Raw genomic sequence first — 26,071 nt, 5'->3', positions numbered from 1 at the left:
TTTGACGTGGCGTTTTCCATTTCTGCAAAATGACTCTAGAAATAATAATCACACACAAGAAGTAACTTTCTCTGCGTCATTAACATGACTGTGATTCCGTTCATCTGCTAGATTTTTCTAGGATTTTCTATCTTTTCGTCTGCTCAATACTTGCCCTCCTCCCAATCCTTTCCTCTCCCTTTACCCAGTGTATGCTTTTTAAAAATTGTATTTTAGATCTTTGGGGACCAGATGGATGGTCTTTAGTGAGGTAGGGTGGTGGGTTCTGGCTTTGGTCTGGGATTGGCATCAGGGGCCTGCTCTTCCATTTTGTAACACTAACCAAATCACTGCCTTTCTCTGAGCTTCAGTTTCCTCTCCTCTAAATTAGAGATCCTTAAGAATTGTAGGAAACTGCCCATTGCAGCCTTTCTGTGGTAGCGGAAAATTGGAGGCAACCTGGAGACCCATCACCAGGGGAATGGATAAGAAAAATGTGATACATGTAGAAGATGGACCACTAGAATGAATTAGATCTACATACAGCAACAAGGCTGGATCTTTATAAAACAGAATGCTGAGTGAAAAGAGAAACAGAACAAGATTTAAAGTACAATACTGTTTACGTAAATTAAAACACATAACAATACCATATATTTTTCACAGATACACATATATGTAAACAAATACATGAACGGTGAATTGGAAGGACATACATTAAATACACAAGAGTGGGTGTCTATGTGGGAGGGGGGATTGGATCAGGGATGAGTGATGAAAGGGATGAAACAAAACAAAAGAATAAAAGGGACTCACATGGACCAACAATGATACAGTGTGCCAAGAACTGAGGAGTATGGTCAACTCAATTCTGTGCACCTGAGAGAATAAGTAAATAAAGTATTTGAGTGCCCAGGTAGCAGGCTAGCTGGGTAGACTCCCAGGCTTGGCTTTCTTTATTCACCCCTAACATCCCTCCTCTGAATTTAGTCAAAGGTTACCAAAGTCCCAGCTGTATACAGTGGACTCTTCAGAAGGGCTCCCATCCCAGACTGAGCAGTCCCTCCAGAAGCCATTACTTTGTAGGGAGCATTTTCTAACCCCATTAGTTCACCCTCAAGTTTAATCCCCAATTCCCAGTCCCTATTTTCCATTGCAGTCCACTTTCAGGAACACTTCATTTGTGTTTTTGAGAGGAGACTGACCATGGAGTTGGAATGGTACCTGGGGGTTCCAGGCTTTGGGAAGAGATGGAGTTCTCAAGTATCCTGCCCCTGCTCCATGTTCACAGCCTGGGCCAAAGGAGGAAGATTTATGAAATGGGAGTCTACCCTCTTGCTGCATACATATGTACAGTTTTAAAATTCTATTCTCTGACCACTCAACCTCCTGCTGCAAGGACATACTCTAGTTTGTCTCCTTTCAGTTAGGTGCATATGTGTACATGTGTGTGTTTGTGCCATATGTCTCCACATACAGGCATTTGCTCACATGTGTGCACCAGGCAGTGCTGCCTCCCCACACAGAGTCACACACAGTCTCACTTGACCATACCTCCCCACATGTGGTCATGCAGACAGGACACACACACACACACACACACACACACAGAGTCAGAAAGAGAAAACATCCAATATAGCATTGTTCTTTTCAGTTTTCCATTTACAAAATCCAATGGTGAATCCAGGCAGTTAGAAAAAAGAAATGGAGGAAAACCTTCCAGAATATACCCTATCTACTCCCACCCCTGTGGTCCCCCCACCCCACTCCCTGGGAAAGGCACCCCCATCACTATCACTGAGAGAACAGGTACCCACCCCCACACCCACTCAGCCACTCTGGCCTGCCTTTCCAGAGCTGCTCCACAGCCAGGCTCATTAATGTCTCTCCTGCCTAGAGTGCCCTCTCCATTCCTCTTGGATCAAGGCTTCCCCAGTGCTGGGACTGTCTTGGGGGTAGGGAGGGAGCTTAGGACAAGGGCTTCTATCAGAAAGGGAAAAGGGTGTGGATAAATACAGATCCCTCCCTCCCCCAGGAAATGAGAGGGGGGCAAAGAATCTGGGCAAGACCAGGCAAAGGAATGCCAGCTTGGCTCACCAGTTCCATAAGAACTGGCCATGATGTGAGTCCAGGGTGGACTCTGCCCTGGGAGGGAGGCTTGGGCTCTCCCACCTGAAGAATCTGGCTGTAGTCTGCTCCACTTTGGGTGGAAGGAAAAAAGGGGAGAAGGGCTGTTCAGGGGAAGGAATCTGGGGGCTGAGGGCCCAGAAGGCCAAGGGCTACCAAGAGGGGCAAGGCCCCTGAGGCTTCAAGGGGACAAAAAGAGGTCAGATAGGAATGGACTCAAGTCCACAATGCCTTGGAGCTTATACCATTATGCATTATACCAAGGCCACCCCCAACTTTTCATCTTCAGGATAATAGTATGAACCCAGGAGACAATTCTGGGGTTGAGTTCGGCTCTGACCCCAGGTGCTCCTTTCCAGTTACTCTGGGGAGTTTGGCTTTCTCCCTACACTTCCTTGGGGGAATGCTCCTGCCCAGGGCACCCACATCAGCCCTAGTGGAGCTGGAGTGGATTTCCATCCTCAGGAAGAAGAGTTGGGGGCTGGGGATCCAGGAGGCAGCTCGAAAGAATGCAGCCAAGCTCAGATCTCTTCAACTCGAGGCGTGCAGCTCACATCCCATTCTTCACCTAGCCTGAGCCCATTCCAAGGGTCCTTCTCCCTCCCCTCCTGGCTTCTTGAACAGATGCTCAAGAAACACTCAGGAGGTCTGGACATGGTGGGGAGGGAGAGGAAACCAGGCTTGGGACCAGGGTTAGCTTAAAACAACAATTGCACACAACGCAGCCATTAAACATCCCCGCTCCCTGGGGACCCAGAACCCCCTTTGATCCCTGTTGTCAGCAGATGAATTTCTCCCTAAAATTCAGGTCTTGATAAAGGACTTGGAAGGAGAGGGTGCATGGGAGCAGAGGGGGCAATAAGAGCTCTGGAAGTCTATTTTACAGGACAAATTTCCCCCTTCTGGACAATGTCAGAAGGAGAGACATTAAAGCAAGAAAGCCTATCTCCTCAGCTGTTAGTAGAAAAACCTGCATTTTCAGTCTTACTTTCTTTTTCTGAATTGTCACTTCTGAGAGAGAGAGGAAAAGAGAGAGGAGAGAGAGAGAGAGAGAGAGAGAGAGAGAGGAAATGACAGAGATTGTAGAAGTGGAGAATGAGGCAGCAGAGACAGGCCCCACAGAATTAGAAACACCTCTTTCCCAGTCCCCCACCCCGGTCTCCAACCCTGGGGAGGTGTTGGCAAAGGTGCCTAGATTCCGGGTGGTTCCAGGGGCTGGGGCTGGAGCTCAGAAAGAAAGGCTCCTGTAGGAGGCCCACCCTTCCCTTATTGTTGGCTCCAGCAAGGTAGCCATGACCTCCCTGCCTGTCTGCCTACCCGCCTGCTTCACATGACACAGTAGGGTTCTCTGGGAGCCGGGGCACCTCCTGTGCCCCAGCAGGGGGCGTGAGTCCTCAGGCACTTCTTGAGGTCCTTGTTGAGCAAGAAGCAGACTATCGGGTTGACGGCAGCCTGGGCGAAGCTCATCCAAACAGCGGTGGCCAGGTAACGGTGGGGCACGGCACAGGCTTTCACAAACACTCGCCAGTAGCAGGCCACGATGTAGGGTGACCAGAGGAGCAAGAAGAGCAGTGTGATTGCGTAGAACATACGGCCCAGCTGCTTTTCACCCTTGACCTCGTCCATGCCCAGCAGCCGCCGGCTGGCTGCATGCCCATTCTGCCTAATACCCAGCAGGGTTGGTGGCATGGGCCCACGGCCAAACCCAGCGATCCAGTTGGCAGCAGCCTGGCCGGTGGCCCCAGGACCGTGGAATGTCCAGTTCTGGCTAATGGCTGGCACCATCTGCACTGGCTTCATCTTGCGGTGACGATACTCGAAGAGGAGCAGCTTGCCATAGACAGCATGTGTGGCTGCCATGAGTACAGCCAACATAAGCATGAAGCCCAGCGTGTCATTGGCCTTGAAGTAGCGATGCTCAAAGATGCACTGGTCCTCCTCACGGATAAACTTGTAGGTGCCCACATCAAAGACAGGTGGGAAGGCCATGGCCACAGACAGGGTCCAGGCCATGCAGATGACAGCTGCGCATGTCCAGAGTGTCATGCGCTTGGCGTAGAAGCGGTGGTGGGCGATGGCCATGTAGCGGGTGACGCTGATGCAGAACAGCATGAAGGCCGCATGGAAGCAAAAGAGCACAGCCATAAAGGCCACAATCTTGCAGCTGAGAGCACTGAAGGTCCATGAGGAGCCGTGGCGCACAGAAGCCAGCACAAAGGGGAAGCAGACGGCAGAGCGTATGCCGTCAGCCAGGCACAGGTCCAGCAGAAAGTAATAAGGAGCCTTGTGCAGGGCACGCTCCTTGAGCACCAGCAGGGACAAGATGGCATTGCCCGCCAGGCTTACGCACATGATCAGTCCCAACAGCACCAGCTTCACATAAGCTGATGCTGATGGTGGGGATAGTGCGCCGCTCACCTCTTGGGGCTCTCCAGTAGTGTTGGCCATACTGAAGGGGCAGGGGCTGCTCCCAGCCTTACAGGATCAGCCAGTCCGGTATTTGATGGGCCCTGGGAGACTCCATCAGTTGTCCTGCTGGGCTGCACCTGCAAATAGGGATAATGGGGAAGAGACAGACAGACAGAGATACAGAGATGAGGGCAGGAGAGAGACAGAGAGAAAAACACAGAGGCACAGAGACAGAGCAAGAAAGGATAGAACAAAGAGAAAATGGTGACAAAGACATAAATAGATGCAAATTGAGACAGCAATGGGAGGGTGAGAGTGAGAAGACATAAGAAGAAACAGAACCAGAGAGACAGGGAAAGAGGGAAAGGAGAGATAGAGATAGAAATGGAGAGAGAGAGAGAAAGGGAGGGAGAGAGAAACACAAGAAAAAGAGACAGTGAGAAACAGGTGGAAAGGACAGGTGAGGAAGAAACAGAAAGGGCAGTGTTAGTGGGTCTACATGGCCTCCACACTTACTCCCTGGCTGGTGTCAGGTCCTGCCCCTGGCCCACTGCTGCTCCTACCCCTTCCTTGCTGGGCGGGGGGTGCTTCACCTCTCTGGCTTGTCCTCGGTTACCTGTTTCCTCCATTGGTGGTTCTGTGGGGCGGGGGTGTTGGTGCAGCTCTCCTCCCCCTTTGCAAGGCCCTAAGGTTATGTTCCTCAAACTATTTTTGACCTCTACCCATAGTAAGACATACATTTTACATCACAACCCGGTACACACACATGTGTGCACACAGAGCTGAACCAAAAGTTTCAGAAAATGGTACTGATCCTATATGTCACATACCCCATTAGTTCTACTCTATTTCATGACTTTTTGTGGATGTTGGTAGCCACTCATTAAATAGGCTTTTTTTATATATTCATGATCAGGAATGTGGTTAGCATGATCAAGGAAGAGTGGGAAGACCAATGTGGTTGGAACAGGGCAGGCAAGGGAGACAGTGGTAGAAAGTGAGATCACAGAGGTGTCTGAGGTGTTTGGGGCCAGATTATATAGGGCTGTGGGCCATGACAAGGACTTAGGTTTTTATTTTAAGTCAGGTGGGGAGTATTGTGAATCTAAAGATGTAGGTATGCTTGTGTGCTTTCATTCATTGAAAAACGATTTATTGAGCATCTATTGTATCACAGGCACTGGGAGTACAGCTGTGAGTCAGATGGACAAGCGTCCCTGCCCTTATGAAGCTGATATTCTAGATAATAAAGAAGATACATAAGTGAAGTATAGTAGGTCAGATGATGGTAAGTTCCTTAAAAGAAAAGTAAAGGAGGGAAAGGGGATAGGAAGTGCTAGGGGTAGGGGAGGTATGCTTTTGGATGAAATGGAGAGCAAAGGCTTCATGGAGGTGTCATCTAAGCAAAGACTTAAAAGAGGCAAGAGAGTGAGCCATGTGGGTATTGGATGGAAGAGAAGTCCAGGCAGAGGGAACAGCCAGTGCAAAGGCCCTGAGGTGGGATTACATGTGGTATATTTGGGGAAGAGTAAGGAGGCCACTGTGCTTGGAACAGAGTGAGCGATCAGAAAGTAGTAGGAGGTGAAGTCAGAAAAGTGGTGAGGCCAGATCACGTAGGCCATCGTGAGGACCTTGACTTTTACTCTGAGTGATATGGGAGCCATGGGAACAAAAGCAAGATGTGATGACTCAGGATTGCACAGCATCCCCCGTGCTGCTGGGAGGAGCACACACCATGTGGGGCAAAGGTGGAACTGGGGAGAGTACACAGGAGGCTCCTGCAGTAATTCAGGTGAGAAATGATAGCACTCCATGCCCCTTGCCCTGCTTTATTTTTCTTTCTAGAATTTATCTCTTCTAGCTCACTATATAACTTACTTTCAAAATTCAGTTTATTATCCACCTCTCCCTGTTAGAAGAAAAGCTCCACAAGGGCAGGGATTAGAGATTCACATGCTCTTCTCCAGAAGAGCAGTACATAGCACATGGTAGACCCTCAGTTAAAGGCTTTCAAATCAGTTAATTGGCTGAGGGACTAAATGGGCTGGTGGCTCAAGGACGGCTGCCTGAAGGCACCCAGGTAAGATAAGCTGAAAGAGCACTTTGGCCAATACAGGGGTGGGAGGGCACGGGCAAAGCTTGCATGGGGGTGGGGGGCAGGGGGGGAACAGGGGGACTCCTGGTGTGTGCGAGCTGGGGGCGGGGGGAGAGGGAGTGTTATAAGGTAATATGGTAGGTGTCAGAGGGAAGGTAGCAAGGCAACCTGGGAAGAAGCTGAGGAAGCTCAGAACTACTGTTGGGGCTGGGATGGGCTGGAGGTTGGGGGCTACGGGGCTGAATGGAACCTCTCTACCCTCCCCTCCCGGGAAAAAAGTCACCCCTCTGTACTGTTTCCCAGCTCACTCCAACCTGGCCTGCCACAGCCACCTTGGGCCAAGCTTTTTTGATGACACCCCAAAGTCTCAGACATGGTGCCAATAGGCCATGAGAAGGTGCCAGGGCAGGGGCTTGGGAGAAATGGATTTGGTGGACGCCCTCTCAGCTGCTCAAAGCCTGATAACTCCCACAAAACTGTGGACTAGCTGACAACTGAGTGTGTGTAAATGTGCACAAACATACACACACACACTCCTTAGCCTTGAGGGGAAGCAAGGGGAAAGCATTAAAGACAGAAAGAGATTGAATGTAGAAGAGAGACACACAGAAAGTGACAGAGGAGAGAGGTTTGTGTGTGTGAGAGAGGGACAGAGACATATGAGGGAGAAGGGGAGAAATAAACAGAGAAAGGGGAGCGAGCCTTACACACAAACAGGAAGAGATAGAAATAGAGACAGAAAGGGGAAGAAGAGTGAGAAAAAAGACACAAAGACACACACAGAAACAGAGACAGTACAAGAGACAGAAAAGGAAGAGAAAAAGAGGCAGGAAAATAGAGAATGAAAGAGAGAGTGAGAAGGAGAGAGAGAAAGAAAAATGAGACAAAAGGAGATAGGGAAGGAGGGAGAGAGAAAGAGAGACAGAAAGATAAGAGAGAGATGCCAGGAAAGAGAGAGAACAATATAGAGACATAGAGACAGGGGTTGAGACAGAGACAGAGATAGAGATAGAAGCAGAAACAAAGATGGAGATAGAGAGAGGGAGACACAGAGAAACACACTAAGATTGAGAAGGTGGATACTTTGTAGTCCAGAGTCTCAGTGAAAACAAAAACAAACGCTAAAATGAAACAACACAAAACAATAGCAGCAAACAAACAAAACCCTAGTGTTGCCTAGAAAGCTGGGGCGATTCTACAGGTGAGGAGAGGTTCCTTCTGAGCAGACTGGCAGCCACAGCCTGGACCCATCCTGGGCTAAAAACAGTGCATGCACACAAACACATTCACACCTGCTCGTGCCCAGACACCCTCAGAAAGTTACGCAGACACCTACACACACGCTCACACGGACACATAGCCTACTGCTATGGAGACCTACAGACAGCAACCAGCTCACACATACGGACCTTGCCCCTCCCATACTCGCACACAGTACATCTGATGCTGCCTCCTTCCCACAGGCACTGAATACCCCTGTCTAAACACCAGTGCTCCGTCTTCAACAAAGGCATTACTGCCCCCTAGGGGACATTTTGGAAATTTGTAAGAGCATTTTTGGTGGCCACAATGCTGACGTGTAGGATGTCCTTCCAACATTTAGGGGTCCAGACAAGGATGCTGGCCATCCAGTGATCTATGGGGCAGTCCCACACAGCCAGCATACATCCTGAATCCCCTAGACTTTATACTTGTAATGAGCTGAACCTTGAATCTAACTGTATTTCACATATAAATACAAAATCCCCCTAATTTAATATACCCTAAATTCTCCAGGAATATAGCTGTCAAGTAAATCCAGAGGTGACTGCACTTTGTTTTGGGGAGCACTTTCTTTGAGTTGTTCACTATTTCAGAAAATCTCACCCCTAGGCCTTTGCCTGTCATTTTCCTGCACTTTGGGCATGGGGCAGCCTCTGAGTTTTCCCCTCCCAAACCCATGTTTACTCACAAGACGTTACAAGCCTCTACCTTATTGAATTTCCTGCGGAGTGCCATGCCCAAACATTTACATATTGAAATATAAATTATTTTCTTATAAATTACTTCCCTTTTACTTATTTGTATTAGTTAATACAATATGCATATTGCATAAAATACTATATGGATTTTCTTTTGAAATTATATGTGCAGAGACTATATTATCTAAGAACTTCATGTCCATATAGTAAAGGGGTGTTACAAAATACGTGTTACATACAAGAGAGTGTTAGGTATGAGAGGGCTGAGAATTGCTCATATACACAGATACACACACACCCACACCCACACACACATGTGCAATGGCCCATAAACCCACAATTATAACTCCCCTAACACACACACACACACACACACACACACACACACAGATGAACATTCAAATCCCGACAGGTAGATACACATATGCAAACCCATTCACACATTGTTCAAATCCTCTCACACACTCAAACTTTTGTGACACAGGCATGTATACAGTGGCATTCCTATATCATCACATACAAACACTGTTACACATGTTAACATTCAAAGTCATTTACATATGCCACCATACTCACATGCACTTGAACCCTCCCACATGCATACACACATATAAACACACACAGGCATGTACACACAGACAGAATCCCCCTTAAATATCCACAGAAATATTTGCATAGAGAAAAAATAGACAAGCAAAAAACTGCTCATATATACACACATGTACATACTCTAACACACTCTAACACACAGAGGCCGATTGATCCAAACCCTTTCACACAGATTAGGCATACTCACCAAAACAGACATGTACATCTTGGCACATGTACACACAGCTACCCATTCATGTACACTCTCACTAATGCAGAGAAGTATACCAGCTCCAACACACACACACACACACACACACACACACACACACACACACCCCTCTTTGCAATATGCAACCACAACCAACCACAAAGAGAAAAACCACCCGTGTATACAAACACACTCTTGCACACACAGGGATGTGTACACACACAAGCATGCTCACATTACTTGATATATATACCCTGCAACAGATGTACACCCAGAGAAAACCCACACATGTTTCCTTCAGACACAGGTGGAAACATTAGCAGAGCTACTTGGCTGGTGGGTACCTGCCACAGCAGGGAGCCAGAGCAAGAAGCCCTCTAGAGGTTCAAAGGGAAATTGTAAATGTTTGGATCCTTCCTATTGAAACATCCCAGATAATCTGATTATTACTTTGATTGCCACCCTGGTTCATCGGTGAGGTTTTTTGGTTTGGCCTATACATGTACAGCGGGTTTTTTTCTTTTTAATTTGGCCTCATTTATTTTTCCACAACTTTTTTTTTATTATTATATAGTATAAGGTATTCCTAAGGGAATATAATTGTTTTTGTTAATTGCCTTGATTGCTGCTTCTTCATAAACTTTTTTTCCCTTCTAGAACATTTCAGATATAAAAACGTAGAAAGAATCCTGTAATGAACTTCAGTGCACCCATCACCCAGATTCACCAATGATCAACTCTCAGGGTCTTGTTTTGCCTATAAACTCATCCATTTCCAGAGTACTCTGAAGCATATCTATCAAACCATTCATCCATAAGTATTTCTAAAAGGACTCTTTTAAAGACATTACAACAATATAATTTTTATTATCTCTTGGTTCATTTACTGACTTACTTGTGACTGGTTTTTTAATATTAAAAGTTAGCCAAATCTGATTCTTGGTGGGATTTCATAATTAATTATTACCTTTTGCTTTTAGGTAAAAATATTTGTCAATAAATAAAGACCAACTGTAGTTGAGTTGAATTGATTCATTAAAGGGAAAGCAAGGCCTTTATTCAAGGCTTTGTTTACAGAGTGCTGCTCTTTTAACAGCGCAAAAGACCTCAAGTTTCTGTTTTAAAAAAATAGGTTTTCAGGGGCGCCTGAGTGGTTCAGGCTGAGCGTCTGACTTCGGCTGAGGTCATCATCTCATGGATTGTGGGTTTGAGCCCCGTGTTGGGCTCTGAGCTGTCTGCACAGAGCCCAAAACCTGCTTCAGATTCTGTGTCTCCCTCTCTCTCTCTCTGCCCTTCCCCCGCTCATACTCTGCGTATGTGTCTCTCTCTCTCAAAAAATAAATAAACATTAAAAATTTTAAAAAAGATTTAAAAAATAGGTTTTCAGAAGTCACAAAGATCTGATGGCCCCTTCAATACTTTATATTCAAGTAGATTTAATTTTTAAGATACTTCTTTTCCCATCAAAATGGACTTTTTGATTAAAGCTGGAAAATCAGGAGACTCACAAGACAAACACAGTCTTCCCTCAAAAAAATCTAGGCTGTCCCTAATTTGAGCAGTTTAATGAGGATTGTTTCAAATTTGGATTCAGCTGCCAAATAAGCCCTCTCTAGGGAGGCAAACCATAAGAGACTCTTAAAAAACTGAGAATAAACTGAGAGTTGATGGGGAGTGGGAGGGAGGGGAAAGTGGGTGATGGGCATTGAGAAGGGCACCTGTTGGGATGAGCACTGGGTGTTGTATGGAAACCAATTTGACAATAAATTTCATATTAAAAAACAAAACAAAACAAATAAGCCCTCTCTTCCTCAACCTAAATGTCCGATTTGCGTGGGAAAGTTATCAAAAGAAACTTCATTTCCCAGTAGGGTATGTCAGTCAACTGGCCACAAAACACTATCACACAGAGAAATATTTGGAGTTTTTAAAGCATCTCAAAGTGCAAATTAAGAAACCTGGCTCTTTTATGGGATGGGTTATAACATCCTTAGATAGAGCTCAACCAGCTAGTGACAGGGTTGCAGGATTAACAAGTAAAGCTAAGGTGCTCCTCTCAGTAGAATCTCACATGTTAGCAATCTGCCAGAAAATTGTCCACACCACATTTGGGACCAATGAGGTAAAAAGAATAAGAAAGGGGTCATTTTCAATTATTGCTATTAGGAGATATAGTGATGGTGGGTCAAAGGACATTGAAATGACACTAACCCAGAAGATTGTTGAATCAAAAGTGTTTTTCATTTTACATTGAGGAGTCTCTACATGTTGATTAATTGTGCTCAGTTCATAGTACTAGTCAGAAAACCTGAAGAGAAATGCAAGAAGCACCAAAATAAACTAAGGTTGAAATATTCAAAGTGATACATGAGTATTTTGAAATACTGTGGAAACTCTACATTAGTCCATAAACTGATGCTGCTAAGATGGCATGAAATTTGCATTGGGAATTTGTTCTGAAAATGCCGAGATTCATGCACCAAGGAGCACCCCCCTATCAAAGTTTGCCTGTAGGTCTGATTTCCACAGTAAATGATGGTAGGTGGGTTTGATTAAATCCAAAGCACTACCCACCTGTGTGTTGGGTTTCTGTGAAGTTTTGATATCAGTACATTTATCTCTATTGTTCTAAACCTAAGTGTATAAGGATTTTGTAAAAGATTTATGAGCTAAAAGAATATTTTCAGCTTTTTTTTGTGAATGATTCTCATTTGCTGATTTGATGCTTACTTGTTCCAAGACAGCATGGTATTGGCACAAAAACAGACACATAGACCAATGGAATAGAATAGGGACTCCATAATTGGACCCACAAAAGTATGGCCAACTAATCTTTGACAAAGCAGGAAAGAATATCCAATGGAAAAAAGACAGTCTCTTTAACAAATGGTGTGGGGAGAGCTGGACAGCAACATGCAGAAGGTTGAAACTAGACCACTTTCTCACACCATTTACAAAAATAAACTCAAAATGGATAAAGGACCTGAATGTGAGACAGGAAACCATCAAAACCCTAGAGGAGAAAGCAGGAAAAAAAACCCTCCGACCTCAGCCGCAGCAATTTCTTACTTGACACATCCCCAAAGGCAAGGGAATTAAAAGCAAAAATGAACTATTGGGACCTCATCAAGATAAAAAGCTTCTGCACTGCAAAGGAAACAATCAACAAAACTAAAAGGCAACCAACGGAATGGGAAAAGATATTTGCAAATGACATATTGGACAAAGGGCTAGTGTCCAAAATCTATAAAGAGCTCACCAAACTCCACACCCAAAAAACAAATAATCCAGTGAAGAAATGGGCAGAAAACATGAATAGACACTTCTCTGAAGGAGACATCCAGATGGCCAACAGGCACATGAAAAGATGCTCAACGTCGCTCCTCATCACGGAAATACAAATCAAAACCACACTCAGATATCACCTCACGCCTGTCAGAGTGGCTAAAATGCACAAATCAGGAGACTATAGATGCTGGCGAGGATGTGGAGAAATGGGAACTCTCTTGCACTGTTGGTGGGAATGCAAACTGTTACAGCCGCTCTGGAAAACAGTGTGGAGGTTCCTCAAAAAATTAAAAAGAGACCTACCCTATGACCCAGCAATAGCACTGCTAGGAATTTATCCAAGGGATACAGAAGTGCTGATGCATAGGGGCACTTGTACCCCAATGTTTATAGCAGCACTTTCAACAATAGCCAAATTATGGAAAGAGCCTAAATGTCCATCAATTGATAAATGGATAAAGAAATTGTGGTTTATATACACAATGGAATACTACGTGGCAATGAGAAAGAATGAAATCTGGCCTTTTGTAGCAATGTGGATGGAACTGGAGAGTGTTATGCTAAGTGAAATAAGCCATACAGAGAAAGACAGATACCATATGTTTTCACTCCTATGTGGATCCTGAGAAAGTTAACAGAAGACCATGGGGGAGGGGAAGAAAAAAAGAGTTAGGGAGAGAGCCAAACCATAAGAGACTTAAAAACAGAATAAACTGAGGGTTGATGGGGAGTGGTAGGGAGGGGAGGGTGGGTGATGGGCATTGAGGAGGGCACCTGTTGGGAGGAACACTGGGAAACCAATTTGAAACCAATTTGAAAATAAATTTCATATTAAAAAAAAAATATATATATATATATATATGAAAGTATACTGTTAAGGTTTATGGATTCAAAGCCAAACTTCAACTTAGAAGAAGTGAGGTCATGTGTGGTTCCCTAGGTGATATTTAGTTGGTGTTATTAAGTTGAATATTAAAGACTTATTAAGATGAGTAGAGCAATGTCTGTGTCTCCTTAGGGTAAAAGCTTCTTCAATTATTTTGAAATACTCAAAATGAAAATTTTTTGTTGGATTCAAAATTCATGTGCATTTTTTTTATTTTAGAGAGAGAGCGCACGCAAGTGGGGGAGAGGGGCAGAGGGAGAGAGATAGAATCTTATACAGGGCTGCATCCCACGACCCTGGGATCATAACCTAAGCTGAAATCAAGAATTGGATGCTCAGGGGTCCCTGGGTAGCTCAGTTGGTTGAGCAACCCACTCTTGATTTCGGCTCAGGTGGTGATTTCACGGTTCCTGGGATTGAGCCCCACATCAGGGCAGAGCCTGCTTGGGATTCTTTCTCTGCCTCTCTCTCTGCCCCTCCCCCACAATGCACATTTGCACTTGTGCGTGCTCTCTCTCAAAATAAATAAACTTAAAAAAAAGAGTCAGACGCTCAACCAACTGAGCCACTCAGGCGCCCCTAATGTGCATTCATTACAAGAGTTTCAACATCACATTTGATTGAAAGAAAAGAAAGAAGTGTTAGATTTAAAGAAGGTTCCTACCTTTGAAGTACAAAATTCAAAGACTGTAATTATCCAAGTTCTGATTATTGAGGAGAAAGAGGCTTTAACCAGTAAAAAACAAAAAAACAATGATCATTTGCTGCCACCTACACATGCAAGCAATTTCCTGTTGATGGTGACTACCAAGAGACAGAAGAGATTATTAGCTATTTCAGCAGAGAACCTGGGTAACATGGGTCTCTCTGCCTGGCCATGGCAAAAACAAGTGAGTTAGAAAGGGAGGTGAAAAAGGCACAAACAAGCAGTTAGTTGTTGCATTTCTTAAGAAAGGTTGGTAAGGTGTGAAAGCTTCAGAGAAACCAAAATGGTACCTGATGACCCCAAAGCTGATGCCTTTAAGGTGAGCTTTGATGACCCACAGAATCATGCAGCTATGTTTCACACATTCAAGCTAATTACTGAAGTCATCAGGGCAAACTGTGCCTGCACAACCTCCATGGAATAGATCTTACCTTCAACAATAGGCTTTCCAAGACCACGAAGTGGCAGGTCATGATATAAGTTTATATCCATGTCAGAACTACTAATGGTTACTTGTTTTGTTTGTTTTGTTTGCGTTTTTATCAAGAAACATGATTACTTGATGTAGAAGATCTATGCTCAGCACAAACTGATTTACCAAATCATGATGAAAATGTCCATAAATGAGTCAGATTACCATAAAATAAATAAAAGCAGTCATGATCAAAGGCTCAGAGGTGGGCATGAATGTTGACCACCGCAAATATGCATGAGTGAATAAAAGTTATATTTCTAGAAGTGAGCTCGTGTGCTGTGAAAAATTCCTGAAAAGATGTCATTTGAATTCAATATTTAATAACTCCCTCAAAACTTTGCATTTTTGTTATCCTTATCACAATTTGTGTAACATAAATAAAATCTATGGAATTTCTTTTCACCAAACCCCAGTACCCCTAAATCCTCTTCAGTTTACTCCAATGTGTCATATGGATAGTCCCCTTCTCCATGTGCCAGGTTGGGCATGCCCTAAGACAGTCACATCTAGTCACAATGCATAGACCCACTAGCACACATGGACAGATATGTGCACACAGGCACATGTGTACATGGAGATTCAAATTTGCACTCACATCCAGACTTACATCAGCTGATAAGCACAATCAGGTGCATTTGTATATGTACACACACACACACCTCCTCTTCTACACAGAAAGTTAGGCATGTGTGTAGGTACCCATCTAACAGCAAATTATGCAAAGATATAAAAAAACACACAAACATACACATACACACATACAGATAACTACCCTTCAACAGAAATGGAGGCCTAGGCAGAGAAAAATTCACCATACACATGGGCACATGCAGACACATACACATACAAACCAAATCATACGGGCCTACATGCTTTCAGATACAATCATGCATATGCATAGACATAAGAACTGGCATTCTGACACAGGTTAAGTCCTATTCACATCCTATAGATCCAGGCCCTCCCCTACCCCCAGGATCTTACATTAAGAGATTAAAATCCACTGTTTTATACAAACCTTGCCCTGGTACACATACATTATACACACAGTACCGACACTCTCACACATACAGGCACATTGCTCAGATTCACTGCTACACACACAGAGGCAGGCATATACAGAGCAATGCAGACTCACACACACACAGCCATGTAGCCACCGATGCTTATAAACACAGCCAGACACAAACCCTCAGATAAACACACCCATTCACACCTATGCATTCACTTATACAACACAAATACATACATCCTATTACATGGCCATATGGGCACAAATCCTTTATACACACATATCATCATATATAAACCTGGATACTAACCTTCCTACATGTATAGGCACAACAGAGATTCACACATACACATTTACATCCTGACTAGTACAAACCTGTTTACATATTCAGATAAAAACACACACAGGGCACCTGGGTGGTTCAGTCAGTTAAGCATCCCACTTCGGCTCAGCTCATGATCTCATAGTTTGTGAGTTCAAGCCCCACATCAGGCTCTGCACTGACAGTGTGGAGACTACTTGGGCTTCTCTCTCTCCCTCTCTCTCTCTGCCCCTCCTCCACTTGTGCTCTCTCTCTCTCTCTTAAAATAAATAAACTTTAAAATACACATACACATGCTCATATATGCAGCATACCAGCAATGCAGGTAACACCTGAACTCACATGGACACACATCATCACAGATACAGATATATGCATTCATTCACGAAGATGTACACTGGGAAATACACATGCATGGCCAAACCCCTTCCATTGACCTCCTAGACACACACTTCCTTTCTCATATGCTTATGGTTTTATATACACAATGGGACACATATAAATATAAAGCCAGTTTTATGTACAAACACACAGGATCCACTCACTCTCTTACACATACACATGAACACAAATAATGTAGGAAATACGCACATAGAAACTACTCCATTGCACTTGCTGATGGGCACATACTGTTACACACCAGGCACATACAATAATTATAGTACTATGTAACACCTGATACAGCACAGAGGACTCATTATGTGCCAGGCACTGTCCTAAGCACTTTTCAAATATTAACTCATCTGATCCTCACCCTATGAGATAGATACTATTATTACCCCTACTTTACAAATACGAAACTGGGGCTTAGTTGAGATTAGGTGACTTGCCCAAAGCCCCACAGCTAATAAATGACAGAACCAGGATGCAAATCTAGAGCCTACCTCCAGAGACCTTGCGGATCTAACTTACTCACAGGGAGAAACACACTCACCTCACACACACATACAGATACACACCACTCTAGCACAAACACATGCACACACAAGCCACGTACCAACATATGTGGGTACCAATAGCCACACACATGTAAGCACATACATACTCACATTTACACTCTACCAGAGGCATATATGCCCTAGGAAATATATACACATTCCCACACATACCCACAATCACACACCCCACCCAGACACACCCACACTATCAAACACACAAAACACCCTGTTATACCACCTACACACCATCTGGACAAATCCACACTCACATGCAGATACACCAACATTCTCAGATATGCTCCCCGCCCAAATACACACAAACACTCTCACACACACTATCCAGATATACCCACATGCTCATACCCCCACCCAGATACACTCACACACCCCACCCAGATTCACCTATATCCTCTCATTCACATACCACCCAGATATACCCTATCCATCTCTCATATACCAGCCAGAGAGAAGCCCACACTCCTTTACTTAGATACACACACAACCACACCCCAACACAGATACGTGCACACTCTTTCTTATACACACCATTCAGACACACCCACTTTCACACACATACCCAATACTGATACAGCCACATTCTCTCACACACATCCCATCTAAACACACCCATCCTCATACACACCCACCTCAAACACACCTACATTCCACAGGCACTCCACCCAACAACAGCCACACTTCTGCAAACTCCCAACTCAGTACACCCACACTCTCATGTGCAACATTCAAATATATTCAAATCCATAGACACTCCCAACCTAGAACCCTCATATTTGACCCAGGCACACCTACTATCTTCTTCACACATGGTATCAAGGCACACACCCACAATGACACACACACCATTCACAGACACTACACTTACACACAGCCAACCCAGATACTCACACTCACAAATTCCCAGCCTAAGTAAGTTCACACACACAGCACCTACACATTATCCAGAGACACCTGCTCACACACAAATCTTATACGTATACACCCATTATTTTCTCATGTTCTCTCCCTCTTTCTCTCTCTCTCACACACAGCAAATAGATCCACTCACAAAGCCCCACCCAGATACATCCACCCCCTGATACATATGTATACACCATCCAGATTCATCACAAGTGGACCATCGAGATTGTCTCTCTCTCTCTCTCTCTCTCTCTCTCTCTCTCTCTCACACACACACACACACACAACTAGATACATTCCACTACAATCTAGACACGTCTGCATTCACACACACACACACACACACACACACACACACACACACATCCCACCCAGATATATTCAACTCTTACACATGCCATCCAGGTATACCATCTCAGACACTCCACTACCCAGATACATCCATACTTTCATCCCCTCCACACCAGTCAGATGCACTAACACTCCAAACGCACTTTCCACCCAGATATGCCCCCCCAAACTCTCTTAAACACCCCATCCAGTTATACCCACACTCACACACGTCCAAGTACATCCATACCCAGATACACAACCAAAGCTCTTACAACACACCACCTAGAGATACTATGCACTCCACCACCCAAACACACCTGTGCTTTCACCCACCCACCATTTAGGTACACTCATATTCAAACACCCTCCACCCAAACTATACCCACACACTATCTAACACAGAGCCCAAATGTACCACTATGCTCTCTCTCACACACCATCCAGATATACCCACATCTCACACACACAACATCCAGACACACCCACTCACACTCCCCAAGCCAGGTAAACCCAAACACTTACAACCTATCCAGATACACCTACACATTTCTCCCACCAGATACTTCCATACTGTCATATCCCTACCATACTCAGAAACACCTGCATACTCTTTTACACATACACACAATCCAGATTCCCCTCTATTCATCACCATCATCCAGAATACCCACACTCCACACATACAATGCAGATATACCCATACTCTCTCTCACACACTATACACACATCTCATCCACATACACTCCCACACACCAACCATAGATACTTCCCAATTATATGTATACTCACATACACCCCCATCATCACCCAGATGTGCCCAAATTCTCCCCCCACACACATACACACCATCTAGATATATTCCATCGCATACTTCCATTGCCTAATAGACTTGTATGCTCACCCACCTACACACTATCCAGATATACCCATATTTAAATGCTCCTACCCCAATACACCCATACTCCTTCATGCACAGTCTACCCAGAAACACCCACACTTTCACAGATACATCTACACTATAAAACACATACATCATCCAAACACCCCCTCACTCTCTTGCACCAGCCAGATACACCCGTACACACATACTCCTCAAAAACACACATCCTCACACATATTCCCACTCCCACTCATACCATACCCAATACATATCATACCACCCCCATACCCAAACTCTCACCCATACCATCCTCCACCCAAACAGGCTGATGTTCTCATAACACCTCACAAACACACCATCTACATAAACCCACACTCACACTCACCCCTCCCAAATACAGCCAAATTTCTCACATACGTATTTTTCCCAGAAACACCCAGAGTCTCTTACATACACAGAACCCAGATCCCTTCTCTCTCTCTCTTTCTTTTTCATTCTCTTACCAAATATACTACCTTCTACACACACACACACACACACACACACACACACACACACCACTCTACCTAGATATACCTTTACTTATACATACACATTGACATCTAGATTTCTGCCTTGATGGCATAATTTGGGTGCTGTCTGTGAAAACCATTTACCAACCTTAGACACTACACAATGCCATTTTGTTCTGGGCCTTCAATGGTGGGGGGATGGGAAGGGAGGTCTTTGTGTTTCAAGAAATCCTTTTCTAAAAGGTTACAAGGTCCCCTTTCCTAAGAGGACTTCAGTCCTTAGGAGGACATCAGCCATGATTGGTTCCCACATCTTGAGTGTGAATGATGACGGGAATTATCCTGAGACACCTCCCCCCCACAAAAACCCAGCATATGGTCAAGGCCAAAGAGGCCCCAGAAGAGGGTCATGGATTGCTTAGGTGTTATAGCTTGCCATCCTGTAAGATGTCTACACAGAGCCAGCTATGGTCTAGCAGGGTGCCACTGACTCTTAGACATGCACATAAACACATGCTGGGGTGTACACACAGCATCACACAGACTCTTAAGTACCCTCCTTTATCACTCTTTCAGTGATTAGGCCTATCTGGGTAAGCCCAAGGCCAAATCTCTCTCACACACACATACCATCAGACAGGCACATGCACAAATACCTACACTTATCCCTACACATAGGCACACTCGCATTGCTCTTGGTCCCACATGTGCATTTCCATTTACTCTCAAACACAGGCATACATGCATGGCATATATTTCCATGACATAACACCCATGAAGGACATACATTCACTCACAAACACAGGTGTACACACAGGCATACTTTCACATGTCCACAGATGGACACACTCTACATCATACCCAGCGAGACAATGAAGAAACAGGACACACAGAAGTGAGCTCCCAAATATATATACACACACACACCCAGACATGACCACATAAGCATTTTCACACATGAGGGTTCACTCAAGCATTCACATGAGGGTGTACTCACACATAAACACCCAGATGTGCACATGCTTGTCAGTGAGATGATGTATTCACATACAGACATTCTAACACACATAGACATATACACACAACTGGGCATGTATGCCTGTGAGCATATTCACATATACATAGACATGTACATCATTCATTCCTATATGCACACAACCAGACACAGAGACACAAATGTACTTACAAAATACACTCACACAATCACAATAAGATATGTACACCATGTACATTCCCACATGTCTATACACCCATATGAGAAGCTATGCAAACAAAAGAAGATCCATTTATACTTATATTCTTAGACAGACTTGGACACAAAGGTCTGTTCACACACATGTGCACATGGAAGAACAGTCAGATATTCTTACATGCTTGTATATCTGCACAAGAAGAACTGATAACACTTTTCACACACAAGCTCAAACATATTTATAGACCAAGAGGGCATGCACATACATTCACTTACACTGTTCTAGAACATATGTTCCGGAATAAACACAAATACACATACACAAATAATTAGAACTACACAAAGTCGTACATCCATATACCTGTACAGACTGGCACACACAGGCATATTCACACAAACACACTTAGAGGTGGCAAATATACAGACATGTTCACTCAAATGCACACACAGCCATATGTTCACAGGCAGTAGCATATACTCACACATATACACTCCCAGTCACTCACAGGCACATCCATACTCACGCAGTCACACTTGCACTCAGAAATTCAAACAAAACACATATTGAGATATGTGCACCAAGTATTACGAAATGTAGTTACTCATGCATACCACAATCAGACTCGCATTCACACATAACAGTGTACCCACAAACACACATAGACATGTACACAAATACATTCATTCACTTATGCACATAGCCTTTTGTGCATATACACACAGGCCCAGACCTCCCCCCACCACAGCCATACCCATATACATGATCAAATGTGTACACATGGGGATACCCACAATATATTTTCATGCACAAAACATGTATTCACACACTCCCCTCTACCCACACAATTAGTTCTTTTACTCATGTGATCATCTACACTAACATTCCCCTAATCAGATGTGGACCCACAGGCCTGTCTACAGACGATATGTACTCAAAACACACACACAGACATACACATAATCCAAAATGCTGGAGAATCCACATGGGCATTAACACACAGACCAACTCATATATATACATGACAGATACACCCACACAGAGGCATGTTCACACATAAATACTCTTCCATACATGCATGGACACACACACACATGCCCGTATACTCATAAACACACCGTTTAGATACACCTACACTCATATGCACACATAGGCACACACACCAATATACACAGATACAGCTAGACATTCACCTAATTCAGTATGCATACCCAGGCATTCTGAAACCCTCATACTCATATGCATATAATTAGACATGTACATTCAAAGACAAATTGATACCACAAACATACACAACTAGACATTCAACAGGCCTGTTGGCTCACAGAAACATTCTCACTCAGCCTCATAATCAAACATGCCCATTTGCTCACCCAGACCTGCAAAGTCATACCCACTCCCCTGTACACAAAGCCTACCCAGACATTCACACACTTGCACATACCATCATGTGGCCTGCTCACATACAGGCTCACATATATCCACAATGCCCATGAACAGATACACAGACACACAGACTGCACACAGTTACACATATATACCCAATCTCAGATCCAGATGCCTCTAAACCACAGTCTGGGTACTCTCTCTTCCAAATTCTTCTTCAGAAAAGTCTACTCCATACCCCAAAGCCCCACCCTTCCCTACCCTCACCATGGGGTCTTCTGGGTCTCAGACTTTCCCCCCCTCCTATTCCTCCCCTGGCCTTAAAGACCTTCCTCCAGCCACCCACCCCTCACGCAATGTCCCACCACATCTCTATGCCCAGAAACCAGCCAGGAGACCCCACTGTCCCCCTCCAACCCAGTCTAGGCTCTAGACTAGGGTCCCTGGGACCCGTCTCCCACAGGTCTAGCTGCTGCATGGGCCACACCCCAGTTCTACCTGAAGCCCTGCCATCTCAGAAGCTTCAGCCTTGTCTCCAGGCCCTGCCAACCACTGACCACAGGCCAAACTCTTGCCAAGTCTCCCCTCAACAGGGAGATGCCTACATCACCAGGGCCAGGAATGCTGCAGGCTGCAAGCCAGGCCTCTGCTAGCTCATGGGGGCTCAAGCCTGTGTGTGTGTGTGTGTGTGTGTGTCTGTGTCTGTGTGTGCACACACACACACGCACGTGCAAGGGGGCAAGTGCAGGGAAAGGAGACTGGAGTGGAGTAGGGGTGGAAGGCTCTGCCCATAGCCACCACTCATCACTCCCTACAAAGAAAGAGTGACAACACTGAGCTGCTCCTGCCTCCCCTCCACTTCCCAACCCCCATTTGCCTACCTGCTGTCCTCCCTAGATCTCTGCCAAGACCCTGGAGAAGAGGGGCCAGTCCCTCCTCCAAATAATCATTAACAATATTAATCATGAATAATCAGCGATATTGACCATGAGCTTTGCTGATACTGCTTCAGGGCCACTTCTATGCACATCCTTTATTTGCATGCACCAACTCATCTAGTCACTACACACACCCATGATGGGAGGGTCACCAGTCTCTTTGGCGGATGAGAAAACTGAGGTTCAATAAGTGGCACACTTTCACTACAGTTGCAGAGCTAGTAGTTGGGGGAAGTGTCCCTGGAGAATCCATGTTCTTCATGCACTAGGCCTCCCTGCCCCTTCAGATATAGGGACCACCGGCCACACTGTGCACAAGACCATAAGATCTGGGGGTCCCAGATACAACACGGGCATCTGAAGCAAAGATAGCCTTGGGTGAAGGCTGGGGCCCACACTGTGGCCCCTGCAGGTTGTGTGGCATGGTCCTTGCCCCCACAGAGCCACCAGGCAGCCTAGGGCCTGGACGTGGTTCCCACCCCCACCTCACTTTCCCTACCAGCTAGGAATCACAGCAATATCTTCAGTGGTGAGTGAGCAAAAGTCTGTGCTACCTGTGGGGAGAGACTGGGGAAAGTAGAAAGGAAGGAAAGCCGGGAGAGAGGAAAGAAGGAAAGGAGGGGGGGCGGTGGTCTGGGCTGGGATCAGCTTCTCTGTCATGTCTACCCACCTGCCTGTTCACACACACAGACAGAAATCCACACACCCTGCATGCAGGCTAAGGAACCTGGAGGAGAGTGGAGGAGGAGGGAGAGGGAGATGGAGAGGGAGAGGAGGCAGCCGCAGGAGGCTGAGCCTGCCCAGGGTGCAGGCATTGAGGAGAGCACTGCCAGGCTCCCAGGCATGCCTTCCACAGCTAGCACACAAGGGGACATTAACACAGCCTCATGCCCCAAAGCGACCATCATGATAAAAACAGACCCCATGTGGGGAGTGGGGAAACAGGTGGTAGTTCCCTTTCTTATGGGACATTTGGGATTGGGGAAGATGGAGATGGCTAGAGGACTCTCCAGGCTTGGGTGTCCAAGTAGTCCTTGTGATGGAACGGGGATGGGGGCGGGGGAGACACACTAACAGAGTCAGAGAGAGAGACAGAGAGCATGGCAGTGATGGAGACTCTGAAATATGTGTGGGGAGACAGAAGAGAAGTCTCAGCCCCTCATCCTTGCTGGAGGGGTGCTGACTACTTACCTGGGCTCTCTCAGCAGGGCTGTCTTGGAATCCAGGGAGGGGGCTCAAGCTGTCTCACCCAGGATAAATCACAGCCCAGGCCACATTGTGGGACCCTCAGATGTGTCCTCAGTGATGTGGCGGCCAGTGACACTCCTGCTTCTGTTGCCGTGGATACAGCGGCCCGGGCTGGTCTAAAACGCAGACATCAGGGGAAGCAGGCACCGAAGGGGTGCACTGGGCAGGGCTGGGGGCATTAGGGAACACCAGGTGGGCAGCACACAGCCTTGGGGTGCCCAGCCAGCTGGCAGGTGAAGGTCCAGGCAGGTGCTTCCCCCACTACACATTCCCACCCCCATCTTCATGCCACCTCCAAGCTGGGAGGGGGACCAGCGCTGGCCCCTGCTACCCGTCTGCCCGCCTGGCTGCCGGTTCCCCCCTCCCCCCACCCCGTCTGCCTGCTGGCCGCCGCCTTTTGTCCTCAGAAGACACGGTCCCCGCGGGGCCTCTGCCAAGCTTCTAGCAGATGCTTAGGGGCCGGGGCTCCTCTCTGGGAGTACTCTGGCCATGGCCTGGGAGAGCCCCAGTTTGGGGGGCTCTCGTCCAGGCTCACCCCGCTCCACAGGCCTGGCGGGGATGGGGAAGAGGTGCAGGTCCACAGCCAGAGGCAGCAGCAGAGGTGGTGTTGGGGAGGGGATGGACGCCAGAAAGAGGGGGTGGGGTGGAGAGAGAGGCTGGCCAGATAGCTGTGTCCCGGGTTTTAGATCCGGGTTGAGGAGAGTGGCTCAGAGCATCCAAGGGGGGGGGGGTCCTGATGCAAAACGGGGGCACCACGGGCCTGCCGGAGGGATGCTCCTGACTTGGCAACCACCCCAGCTCACACAGATCCGGGTCCCAAGATGTTGGGGACACCCGGCCTGGATGGGACATCAGTGGGGAGCCCAGGGCTTTAAGCTGGACCCCATCCGGCCTGTCTGTCCCCCCTCTCCTTGATTTGCACGGTCCCTGCCTCAGGGGCGGGCGGGGGAGGAAGGCAGGCAAGGAGGGAGCGGGAGGGAAGGAGGGAAGGAGGGAGGCTGAGCAGGCAGGGAGACTCCCAGCCGCCAGCCTGGTCCTCCCTGGGGCGGGGCGGGGCGGGGCGCGGTGGGGGCTGGAGAGGCTGGGGAGCTGCAGGCTGCTGGCTGGCGGACTAGGTGGGGACGCTGGCATGGCAGCTGTGCTGCCCGGACAATAGCTGGCTGGGGAAGTCAGACTCCGGCTTTTCTGAGATGCTTGAGGGAGGCAGGCGTGGACGTGGGGAGAGGCGGCCAAAGGGCTGCTGAGAGAGCAACTCACCTGGGCTACAAGTGCAGAGGAGGCAAGGGTAGGGGTCCGGGGTCGGATCTGGGCTGAGAGGTCATATGGAAGTTTCTCAAAAGCTTTCGGATGGAGGGGAGGGGGCGGGGAATGCTTAGAGCTCTGCGAGGTAGAGCTCATAACCTCATTCGGAATGGGTTGTGTGAGGATTTTCCCAGCAAGGCCTGTGGGCTGGTGGTGGGAGAGGGGCAGGGAGCCCTGCTCAGCTCTGAACAGCCCCTCTCAGGACACCTCCCTTGTCACTCCTACTTTCTCTGTGCCAGTAGACAGGCACACACTCATAATTAAGGCCGTGTTCCAGGACAGCAGAAGGGGACAGGTGAGGAACCCTAGTAGGCAGAAATTTTAAGACAAGGAAAAAATATTTCTGTCCTGAATGGATTCAATTGGG

The 26,071-nt window shown here is 46.4% G+C and overlaps 1 protein-coding gene across 1 annotated transcript; it reads right to left on the bottom strand.

Annotated features, from left to right (window-relative positions):
- Positions 1–1,761: 1,761 nt before the first annotated feature.
- GPR173 (G protein-coupled receptor 173) lies at positions 1,762–25,253 on the bottom strand. The gene is made up of 2 exons (XM_043570340.1): positions 24,346–25,253; positions 1,762–4,652 (listed from the first exon to the last, which is right to left on the bottom strand). The coding sequence occupies exon 2, from the start codon at positions 4,552–4,554 to the stop codon at positions 3,433–3,435; it is 1,122 nt and encodes a 373-aa protein (XP_043426275.1). The 5' UTR covers positions 4,555–4,652; positions 24,346–25,253; the 3' UTR covers positions 1,762–3,432.
- Between the last annotated feature and the right edge of the window lie 818 nt (positions 25,254–26,071).

The sequence above is a fragment of the Prionailurus bengalensis genome, chromosome X, assembly GCF_016509475.1.
Source record: "Prionailurus bengalensis isolate Pbe53 chromosome X, Fcat_Pben_1.1_paternal_pri, whole genome shotgun sequence".
In the NCBI taxonomy this organism is placed as follows: domain Eukaryota; kingdom Metazoa; phylum Chordata; class Mammalia; order Carnivora; family Felidae; genus Prionailurus; species Prionailurus bengalensis.
This window is presented reverse-complemented; position numbering and strand designations above follow the sequence as displayed.